Source organism: Balaenoptera borealis (assembly GCF_965194805.1).
Source record: "Balaenoptera borealis genome assembly, chromosome: 15".
Classification (NCBI taxonomy): domain Eukaryota; kingdom Metazoa; phylum Chordata; class Mammalia; order Artiodactyla; family Balaenopteridae; genus Balaenoptera; species Balaenoptera borealis.
Genome location: NC_138871.1, coordinates 60,020,589 through 60,032,872, shown reverse-complemented (window position 1 = coordinate 60,032,872; position 12,284 = coordinate 60,020,589). Strand labels below are relative to the sequence as shown.

At 35.0% G+C, this 12,284-nt stretch overlaps 1 protein-coding gene across 2 annotated transcripts in view; it reads right to left on the bottom strand.

Annotated features, from left to right (window-relative positions):
- MAP4K3 (mitogen-activated protein kinase kinase kinase kinase 3) overlaps window positions 1–12,284 on the bottom strand; it is a 201,172-nt gene that overhangs the window by 43,198 nt on the left and 145,690 nt on the right. Inside the window, exons 14-16 of one of the 2 annotated variants that reach the window (XM_082358059.1) lie at window positions 9,670–9,728; window positions 8,319–8,381; window positions 96–154 (exon numbers count right to left, since the gene is read on the bottom strand). In XM_082358059.1, coding sequence (XP_082214185.1) covers window positions 96–154; window positions 8,319–8,381; window positions 9,670–9,728 — 181 coding nt within the window. The remainder of the gene's footprint in view (window positions 1–95; window positions 155–8,318; window positions 8,382–9,669; window positions 9,729–12,284) is intronic. The other variant, XM_082358060.1, reaches the window with a different exon arrangement.

The window sequence follows — 12,284 nt, the reverse complement described above, 5'->3', positions numbered from 1 at the left end:
ACTGTAAATATTTAAAATACAATTAATGTATAACATATTTTAAGGCAATTTAATTATTCTTAAATTTAAATTTAATTTAAAAGAATTTTACTTACTTGTTTGCACCTAAAAAGTAACTACTTTGGTGTCCTTGTCCATATTCTAGTTGTAGATCCTAATAGTACAGAATGAAATATTCAGCAAAATAGTAGTGTATCACAAATCATGATACACTAACGCATATTGTTTTTAAAAGAGAAACCCCAGACTTCAAATAAATCTGTATTGCTATATGTTCTTAAAAAGAAAGCAAGGTAGGACTTCCAACAATAAAAGATTTCAGAAGTTTGTAGTCCTAATTTATATATTTTATTATTTAAGTTACCAAAATTTTCCTGGGAACTTGTTTGAACACTATATGCAAGTTTCATTTATGGTTATTGCTACTGTAATTAACATTTGTAAAAATCAGTTTTTCGAATGAAAAAAGCTGAAATAAGGTATTTATGCTCAAGCTATAATGAAGCAAAAATGATTACAGAAGAGAACAAGCAACAAAAATCTTGGTTTGACTTTGTATATAAGATCTGCAATAATTATGTATATATACACATCACATATTTCTACTACTGCTTCATGCAGGTAATAATTTTTTAAAGGTTAAAAGAAGGTGGTCTTTTAAAGGAAATTATACATGTGAAATTGCACAAGATTATAAACTAAATTTAAGGACTTTTAATATTTTTTTAAAGAGTTAAGTAGCAAAACTTCAAACGAATATTATTAAGGCAGTTCTTCAACTATTTAAACATTTCCACTGAACGCTGCAGGCTGTAGAGTTAAGAACTGAAATTTAAAGGAACAAAATCTATGTGCTCGACTCAAATGACTTCTTGAGGAAAAATATGCTTTCCAACAACCACGGAAAGTACAGTTTCCTTTTCTCCCACTGTATTTCAAGCACTGTTTTAATGATTAAGGGGGAATATTTAACACTTTAAATGAATTTTATTTTCATTAGAATACAGTGTACTTAAAGCGCTATCTAATTTTACAAGATACTGCCAGATACACAATGAGGACTTAATGCAAAAGTTACCTTCTTGGAGCAGCCTTCCAAGACTGTCCAGGAAGATCGGTGTAACCTTCTTCGCGACTCTCCTCTAGCATTTACACTGACTTTTAATTAACTTATTTACAAGTTTATAAAAATAGTAACCAGGCTATAAGCTCCTCAAAGGAAAATTGTTAAATCCATCTTTTTTCCCTACAGCCTAGGGTCTAGCATTGTACCTGGCACACACTAATTAGGCCCTAAATAAATGCGTGTTCAAATGCCATTTGTTTATTTTATTGTAAACAGATAACTAACACTTCAGCCTCGTTAAGATACACATAGATAATTATAGATCACACAAATACTAAGCCTAGAAATATGAGACTTCTAAGCAATACATCACATTTAAGTGAAAAGTTAAAAGCCAAAAGCCTGGTTTAGACAAGGCTCAGATTTCGTCTTCTTCAATAATTGTGTTCTTCCATGCATAATAAGATATGTTCTTACCAGTGACAGAAGAGATAACACATCATAAACAAAAAAGATTAGTGAACTGTCACACTGGTATCACATAAAATTCTAATGAAAAATGACACCTGTTCTCTTTAATTTGTAATGATATATGTTAATAGGATGAAATTGCTATTATCATAAGACTGCCACACAGTTATTATGCTGCACTATTTAAGTGGTCATGACTTTACATAGGAGACTTTAAGCTTTGGTATTTAGTAAAGAAAAGTACTAATCTCAATGAATACCTTTCTGAATTCAACTTCATTTTCTTCAGCTACGCATAACTGGGCCCTTCTACCGGACCAGCAACCTCTTTAGCCAATATAATCTCTTAAGCCTTTAATCAAATGACAGCTTTCAAAAGCGTAATTTGTGCAGAGTGGCCATGGCTTGTGTTATATAAATATAGATATGTCCTAAGAATAGCTAGCTCATCTGCTACATGACAATTACCAGGTTGATGATAATAATTTTAAAAAATCAACTGATACATTTAGGAAGGTAGGAGAAGAATCTGAAATAACTAATGAAATATTTTAATAGAAAATGGAGTGTAAGTTCACATACAGAATAACATTCAGGATGGGGAGAAGTTGCTGACAGATCCAGGTCTGATGATTGAATGTGGCATGTGTTAAGCCCTACCAGGAAAGCTAAAATTGAAAGGGTTTCATTCTTTATTAATTCCTTCTCTGTAAATCAAGTTATGTTTTAGCATCCATAGGAAAAAAAAAAAAAAAAAAACACCAATGTGCTAGGCATGTCATCAAGGAAAAGGATTGCACTAAGTCCTTCTAATAAGTAGTTAATCTCATTTAATTCAACTATTATTTACCAAGCACTTATTATATGGCAGGAATTCAGACAGCAAATCAGACAAGAAAAATGAGAATAAATAAAAAGGAAAGGAAGAAAAGGGAAACTTGGGCAAAGTTAGTAGTCATTTACGTATCTTTAGGGTAGTCTAAGAAAGACTGATCTAAAATGCTTTCCAAAGGGACTTGGAAGCTATTCTGTAATAGAAAAATGCTACCAAAGTTATGCTTGGAAAAGCACTCAAAATAACCCTATAAGATGATGGTAAAACATGGCCATTCTTTATAAGCTAAATATGAATACATTTGAACATGCCAGGATAGACATAAAAAATTTAGTTGCATAAATCAGGCATCAACTAATTAATGAATAGACAGTGTTTAACTACACAAAGTCAAAGCAGTAACAACATGGATGAAAACATGCAATAGCCCAGTATAGATTCAAATTGAACACTCAGCAAAAAATTTAAGATGGTCAACCTAAGCCCAATTAAAATATCTTTTGGGGTCAGAAAGTCCTAACTTCAGTGTTTTAATGAATAGAGGAGCACTTCTGAACTTGGATAGAGCCTCTAAGAAGACATGGTCCCAGCAAGAGCTGAAAAAGAACAGAGGATGTGGTGTGGAACACTGGCAAAGGAAAATACATGGCCAAGAAAATCTTATTATTGTTTTTTTTTAAAAGCCATCTGGAGATTACAAAGTCTATCTATACCTGATGAGAAAACAGCAGGAAGTCAAAAGAATTGTTACAGTTGGCTACAAAAACACAAAAGAAAAAATACTTTAACAATATTTTTTAAGCAAGAAAAAAGAGAATAGTGGAATTTTTTTTTCTCATCAAAAAAATGAGAAAATATGGCACATGAGTGTTAGGTGTTAGGAGTGTTAAAAGGTGTTAGGAGACACCTTTTAATGTGGTAGATAATTTACAGAAGTAAAAGGGACTAAACCCTCGATAATTCTTATTTCTTAAAAAGAAAAGCAAGTAGGGTCAGAACACTAACTGAACAAGCAGTATTCTGACTAATAAAAGCAGAAGACTTAAGGGGACTCAAAGTGAATAAACATGACTTTTGTATAGCAAGGTTGGAAATGAGTATCAGCAGGTTAGTTTTTTTTTCTTTTTTAATTTTACTGAAGTACAGTTGAAGTAGGTTAGTTTTGATACTCTAGAAAATGTCCTGTAATTGTGCAATTATGAAGTGAGTTTTCCCTAGAAACTGCATCATATATAATAGGTAAGAAAAGTGGCCATACAACATAAATTTTATAGTAATAGTTTAACAGATTTAAAATTAACAAAGTTGATGTTTCTTTTCCAGAATAAATTTAACTTTATTTATAGACTTTATTCAATTGTGACCTAATTCAGGGGTAATCTTGTAGTACTTCTGTTATGGTTACTGATAATGATAAATTGGGTATATCTTTTTGCCATGTTTTTAATTATAACCTAAATATTTTATTCTTACTTTTTCAGGTATACTATAAGTTTCTTCAGAGCAATGATTATGTTACTACTTATGTTCCTCCATAGCAATTAACATAGTGTTTTACATATACAGTTGACCCTGGAACAACATGGGTTTAAACTGTATGAGTCCGCTTACATGCTGACTTTTTTCAATAAATACATACTACAATATCACGTGATCTGCTGTTGGTTGAATCCAAAGACGCAGAGTCACAGGAAGGCCAACTATAAAGTTATACTCGGATTTTCAACTGCTGGTGTCCCTAATCCCCTTGTTGTTTAAGGGTCAACTGTTCTTACCTTTCAATATATTCTTCATTGGTATATGGGCCAAAATGCCTAGTAGAACTAGGAAAATTAGAAAAAATTAGCAGCAGCTGAACAGATGTGTAATACCTTTTAACGTAAAGACAGCATCTTGTACATCGGCTATATCCATTCTTATGGTTATGGGCAAAACTCTTATTATTATGGAATTTTGCTGAGTTTTTTCTTTGCTTTTTTTAACTCAGGCATCTTTCAAAATTTAAAGACCTTTCTACTCACTAACAATGTTAAAAATCAAGCTCTGTTACTCTGGTTTCATATATTATGATTGCCTGATTAAAAAAAAAACCTTTACTATAGTAATGATTCTAAATTCATTTACAAAAATCATAAGATGAATACACTTAGCACTTAAAACAACCAGAAATCATTGATGACATGGAAGTTTTAGGCAGCAAGGTCTTTAAGGGGGTAAATGTTTCTTTTGGGTCCCAAAAGATTTAGGGCTGTCATCTTTGTGCCAATTGTCTACTAAGATGACAGCCAGACATTTTGGGTCCATCAGGTTTCTAGTGGCCAGCAGTAAGTATTTAAGAGTTGAAATCCTGTTCACAGTGCTAAGGTTTTAGAACTATGAAAGTAGGAGACTGAAATAATTATGGACACTTCACATCAAAAACCAAAAACACTAATTTGAAAAGACACATGCACTTCAATGTTCATAGAAGCACTATTTACAATAGCCAAGACATGGAAGCAACCCAGGTGCCCATCAGCAGAAGATGTGGTATATACATACAGTGGAATATTACTCAGCCATAAAAAAGAATGTAACATTGCCATTTCCAGCAATGTGGATGGGCCTAGAGAATATTATGCTTAGTGAAATAAATCAGACAAAGACAAATATCATATGACATCACTTATATGTAGAATCTAAAAAATAATACAAATGAATCTACTTACAAAACAGAAACAGACTCACAAACACAGAAAATAAACTTATGCTTACCAAAAGGGAGAGGGAAGGGGGAGAGAAAAGTTAGGAGTATGGGATTAACAGATACAAACTACTGTACATAAAATAGATAAGCAAAAAGGATTTGCTATATAGCACAGGGAATTATACCCAATATCTTATAATAACCTATAATGGAACATAATCTTAAATAAAACCCCTGAATCACTATGCTATACATCTGAAACTAATGGAATACTGTAAATCAACTATACTTCAATAATATACACATACACATACACCAGAAGATAACAAGCATCAAAGAGGATGTGGAGAAATTAGAACCCTTGTGCACTGCTGGTGGGAACTGTAAAATGATGCAGCGGCTATGGAAAACAGTACGGTAATTCCCCCCAAAATCAAGCACAGAATTATCATATGATCCAGCAGTTCCCCTTCTAGTTATACACCCAAAAGAACTAAAAGCAGAAACTTGACAGATACTTGTATATCTAGGTTCACAGATGCATTATTCACAATAGTGTCCATTGATGGATGAATGGATAAACAACATGTGGTTATACATATAATGAAATATTATTCAGGCTTAAGAAATTTTGACACATGCTACAACATGGATGAATCTTGAAGATGTTATGACATTATGCCAAGTGAAGTGAGCCAGTCACTTACATTATTTGTCACACAACGACACATAATGTATGATTCCACTTACATGAGGTACCTAGAGTACAGAAAAATTCAGAGACAGAAAATAGAATGGCAGAATGGGAGTTATTGTATAATGGGTAAGGAGTTGCAGCATGGGAAGATGAAAACGTTCTGGAGATCAACAGTGGTGATGGTTGCACAACGATATGAATGTACTTAATGCCACTGGACTGTACACTTAAAAATGGTTACAATGGTAAATTTTATGTTATGCATACTTTACTACAATAAAAAAAGTAACTATGGAACATATATGTTGATTAAAAAGAGAGCATGAGCACAAGACCAGTATTAGTGGGGAAAAAATACTGACATTGTTGGGTAGAGGCAATAGTGGTTTGGGTTGGAATTGTTGAGCCAGGGTGCTTAGGTCAAATCCCAGCTCCACTATTATTCAGTTGGGTGGTTAAAGTCGATTTCAGCTTCTATGCACTTTAAATCCCCTTATTTGTAAAACAAGGATTATAATTTAACATATTTAAAGTATTTAGAATATAAAGCCTGGTTTAAAAAAACTTCTAGGTAAGTGTTAGCTTTTATCATTAAAAGTGGGTTTTTTAAGGTTGATTTTATAAATTGTAGGACCTGACAAATATTTCATTCATCCCTCTTCTGCCAGAACTATCCACAAGTTAATTGTCCCGAAAGCCCTTCTCTGTCACAAGACTCCCTTACCAGCTGCTCCCTCTAGCATAAGAAACTGCTGATTATGTAAGGGGTGTGGGAGGTAGTTCTAGGGAACAGAGCCATGATAACTCACTCAAGTTACTAGGCTAGTTACACACAGGGTAAAGAAAAGAATATTTGTAACTCTAAAAGTAGTATATTTCTGGCTTTGGTGCTGTATTTTCCTGGAGAATATTAATACATAAAACAGTCAATTTAAACTTTTGATTCTGTGGCCTTTTATTTCCACAACAAATGTCACTATTGTCATTCTAGCCTATATATGCCTAATTCTGAAGAAATTTTCAGTCCAGAAATCACTGGCAGTGCTGTCTTCAGGCACTGCATCTCACTTGTCCCCTAACATGGTTAATTCTGGCCTCATGCTTTCTGGCCTCTCTGGGCCATTTACTGATTCTTCTAGTGTTCCAACTGCTTCTTCCCACCTCCAGAGTTGGTTCTACCTTTGACTGCAAAACAGGCATCACCCCTGTGGTGACCTATTTTCTGTACTTTCTTTCTTCAGACCTAACTGGGGAACACATGCAATCTCATGGTTTCATCTATCATTTCCTCTTTGATGACTTCAATCTTCCTTTTCTGAGCTAATCCCATAACTCTAGTAGTAGTGTAACCATTCCATAATTTCAGCTCTTTATCTGCCGTCTCTCAGAACTGTGCCAATGACTGTTCCCACGTTAATTCCCATGACACTTAGTAGTCAACTGTCCATTATTTTCCTGGAAAATATATAATGGTTCCTATACAATACTGAAATCAGTCTTTTGGTCCCTCCCAGAAGGCAGATGAACCACATTAACCCAAAAGCTTTCCTCCTTCTTTGACTTCCATAGTACCTATTATATGTTAGCCTTTCCTCATCAATAGTCACCACCAGAAAAAATTTTGGCAATGCACTGTACATTTTGTTGCATGGCTAAGAGTTTATATATATAAGTATTTTCCACTGATCCAAGACTGCAACTTTCCTAAAAGAGAAATTATGTCTAAAATCTCTTTTATGTTCTACAAATGTTACTGGGCATAGATATAGGAATTTATATAAAGAATCATTTCAACTAACCAGAATTGAAAGAGGTATGTTATTAAGGCAGAAAGGAAGGAAAGAGAAGGAAAATTCGATTGAAAAGGCAGAAAAGTGGAATCTAGGAGTAAATATGGAGGCAACTTGGGGCCCTGGCCAGCTACAGAACTAGAAAAAACTATTTAATAGCAACTATTAAAAGTACTATTTAATATTTATTAGGGTTAATTGCCCATCTTTTCTTACCTAATGGTAAGATAGCCTTAATATTTATAACTTCAGGGAGTTTTTATAACCCAAATTTTGGCCTGAGAAAACTGGATACTTCATAATGCTACAAAGTTAAAATTTCATCTGAGACTGATTTCACTGTTAATCAGGGGTAGATTATTTTAAAAAATTATATATATTTTATTTTTGTAATATATGGATATGTATATATATATGGATGGTTTCTAGTTCACTAAAACAAGTCACATTATTCAAACTGGACATTTTTATAGGGAAATGTAATTTCTAAAGAAAAAAATCCATATCTGAGTGAGAAAACAAAATGTTCTTATAAAAAAGAAAAAACTTTAACTTTTTGTTGTAACATTATAATATATTCGAGTAAATATGTTTTAACGTGTAGAAAAAATTGTTATAATCCTTTATATATGGTAGGTTGCTAACTGGCAGGAACTTATAAAACAATGCTTAAATTGGTTCATTAAAACTGGACAAAATGTTTGATTAAAAAACCCTAAAAGCAATTAAGACTAAAACAATGCTGACAAAGAAAATCAGAAGATGAGAAATACCAGATTAGATCTTGCAGTGTAGTATATTTCTTCTGAACTGTCCAAAAAATCATCACTGTCGGGCTGTTTAGCAGAGACCAAGAAACCCAAGTTATTTACACTTAGACTAAAAGCCACAAATTCACAACGGGAAACTTTCACAAGTGAAGTAAGTCCTGCTAACATAACTTTATTGAGGTAAATGCAAAGTCAAATCAGATTAAGGAGCTTCTAAAAAAGCAACAGTGCAACAACTTTGCTCTATAATACAGTTACTAAATTAGTACAGAATTTAAATACATGCAATGGTAAGTTAAAAAGAGAAGCAGAAAATAACAACTGGCATTTATAAACATCATGATTATGTTTTCTTCTAAACTTTCTCCATCTTCTACATAAAGGTCAGGCTTAAGTATTATAACATGATCATTTTAAGAATTTTTCTTTAGCATTCCTTTCCTCCATGCTGGTATACTGAATGAGAGCAACTCCTTAAGTTAAAAGGCTAAAGACTCCCTTTGTATGCCTTTAGTCAAGTGGGTTAAAATAAGCATTAAATTTAAGAAGAAAGTTCCCACTTCATCCTGAGCGCTCATTAACAGTTACTTTCTTCTCATTATTAAGCAGAAAAGGGAAAAAAATGAAACATATAATCTGGATCTTTGGTTAAGTAATTTCATTAGGATTAATTTTGTTTGTTTTTTAAGTCTCATTTTTTATTCTTCCATAGAATATTAACATCTCAAATGTTTGTACAGCATTTTGCTTCTGAGACTGCACCTAATATTTTATCATATATCTGGAAAGGAGCATATAAAAAATTAACAAAAGAGAATCATGAAAAGAATGTTTTAGCAATCTTTAAATAAATGATAAATTTAATCTGCTCTGTACACCTAGTCTCTCCTGAGTTTCAGTTACTCCAAAGAGACTGGATTCTGTCCTGATAGTTAGAAAAGGTGGTTTACACTCTTAAAAAACTGCCCATAAATTTAATGAGAAGATATGCTACTACTGGTCCAACACCGTAGTTTAAAATTGTGGCATTTATCCTAATAAATATATACGCAAAAAGCCCCTCAAAAACTGCAAAGCAAAAATGAAAAGACAAAAAAAAAAAAAAAGGGCTAGCATTAAAAACATTTAATCAGCGAATGGTAAAACTAGTAGTTTCTCCTAAAATAATTTTGAAAATATTCAATCTCAGCAACACAGATTTATTTATTCCAAATTTTAGAATTAGTTACTTTTTTATTTCCCCAAATGCTTTGAAAATATTAATAACTAGCTTTTGTAGTCAGTACCAACATATCACAAAGACTAATTAAAACATTTACTTTCAGTGTTAAGATTCCAAGACTATACTACTTACAAGTTCATGATGTGGTTCTGTCTCCTTCCTTAAGGGTGGATCAAACTTTACTTGGCCAACTAAAAGAGAAAAAAAGTAAAGCCTTCATCTGTTTCCATATTTTTAATGATATAATAATTTAAAAAGTTACTCCCATAGCAAAACCTATTTAATTTTACCATCTCCCATAGACTGATCACAATCCAAAGATTTAAATAAAGAATCTGTTAGCTGGAAAAAACCCAAGAAAGTCTAAGCTGTTAAAGCTTAATCTAATAATCCTAGGCCTTTTCCGTAGTAAAAAAAAGATGATTTAACAAAATTACGTGTACGTTACAGTCAGGATCTAAGGTGCTACTTCATTGTGACCCAGCATAAAATAGAGACAATCTTAACTCAGTACTTCGGTATACAGACAGCAATTCAGGCAGAGTTATTTCTGGAAGCCAGCCTGCAAGATGGTCTCTAACGAGTTCTGCCTCCTAGAGTTCATAAACTTGTGTACTTCCTTCCCACTTCCCTGGGGTGGTCTATGTGACCAGACGAAAACGGCATTATGATGGCATATGACTTCAGAGATAAGGCTTCTGTCTTGGGCTCTCTCTACTGGATCACTTGCTCTGGAGGAAGTCATGCTGTGAGCAGCCCTAAGGAGAGGCTACACTGCCAGGAACTGAAACCTTGGGCTAACAGCTCCGTGAGTAACCTTGGAAGCAAATCCTCCACCTCAGTTAAGCCCTGGGAAGACTGCAGCCCCAGCTGACACCCTGATTGTCATGACAGACCCTGAGGCAGAACCACCCAGCTAGGCTGTCCTGGACTCCTGACCCTTAGAATATGTGTGAGATGATAAATGTTTATTGTTTTAAGCTGCTAAATTTTGGGGTAATTTGTTATACAACAATAAATAACTACACTTCTGCAGCTAAAGTATAAACTAAATACTAGAGCCAACACAAATTGACTATACTACATTCACCTTTCCCCCTGCTATTCTAATTTAATGAATGTTTCACTACCTTTACCTTTAATTTCTGTATCTCATTATCATTGTCATTATCTGCTTTTATAACCTGGGTACAGCATTCAAGACCACTGAGATAAAAGCAGAGGCACAGGGCTTCCCTGGTGGCGCAGTGGTTGGGAGTCCGCCTGCCAGTGCGGGGGATGCGGGTTCGGGCCTTGGTCCGGGAAGATCCCACACGCCGCTGAGCGGCTGGGCCCGTGCGCCACAACTGCTGAGCCTGCACTCTAGAGCCCACGAGCCACAACTACTGAGCCTGTGAGCCACAGCTACTGAAGCCCGCGCGCCTAGGGCTCGTGCTCCGCAGCAAAGACTGGCCCCCGCTCAACGCAGCTGGAGAGGGCCTGTGTGCAGCGGCGGGGACCCAACGCAGCCAAAAATAAGTAGATAAATAAATTTAAAAAAAAAAAAGGAGAGGCACAAATATAAAACATTAAAAAGAAGAAAAACAGTCACAAATAATATCACAGCTCAACTAGTAAGGGCTCAGCCAAAACAGCCATTCTCAATCAAGGCAGGGAAATGAGTGAGATTTCAAAGTACAATCATTTTATAAATGTTTTGATTTTAGCTTAGTATGTATGGTTTACTATGAATGTTAATGCCAAATAAAGGAGATCATGAGATTTGAATATTTAGCAATAGGAGGCACAAGTAAAAAAGGTTGAGAAACACAGCCCTACAAGATCTCCAGTTGTGTGTGAAGAAGTATGTATATGCTTTATAGCTGTTATGCACTTGATATCAAATTCTGGCCCTTAGAGATAAGTAGGCTGTTCAATAATGGGTTCCTCATACCTGTTCACATATGATCACATATCAAAGATTACAAAATAGATTTTAGTAAGGTATTAAAACATATTTTATATATATATATATCTCACCTTGATAGAGGCCCTATTGAACAACTCTCACCTAAACTTGTCATCAAATGGCAAAATTAAATCTGTAATAAAATTACATGAGGACAGTTTCATGCATTATCTGCCTTGTGTTATCATCACATGTGAACATGCCTGTTTCCACGGGACTGCATAATCACTAAGTACAGGGGTGCAGGGATGCTGTCTTAGACTTTCATTTTTATTATTATTATTATTATTTTTTGGCTGTGTTGAGTCTTCGTTGCTGCACGCGCGCCTTCTCTAGTTGCGGCAAGCAGGGGCTACTCTTCATTGCGGTGCGCGGGCTTCTCATTGTGGTGGCTTCTCTTGTTGTGCAGCATGGGCTCTAGGCTTGTGGGCTTCAGTAGTTGGGGCACGCAGGCTCAGTAGTTGTGGCTCATGGGCTCTAGAGCACAGGCTCAGTAGTTGTGGCTCACGGGCCCAGTTGCTCCGTGGCATGTGGGATCTTCCCGGACCAGGGCTTGAACCCCTGTCCCCTGCATCGACAGGTGGATTCTTAACCACTGCGCCACCAGGGAAGTCCCTAGACTAACTTTCATAGCAAGGACAGAACCCCAGCTGTAGCAGGTATTCAATACCCCTGTACTCTGTGGGAACACTTTTCCAGAGACAGGAGCCCGTACAGCAAAGTCCCTACGGAGATTCATTCTTCATACCTTACACTGGTATCACTCTTCTGTTCTCTCCAAATTCCCTAAAGTTATGGT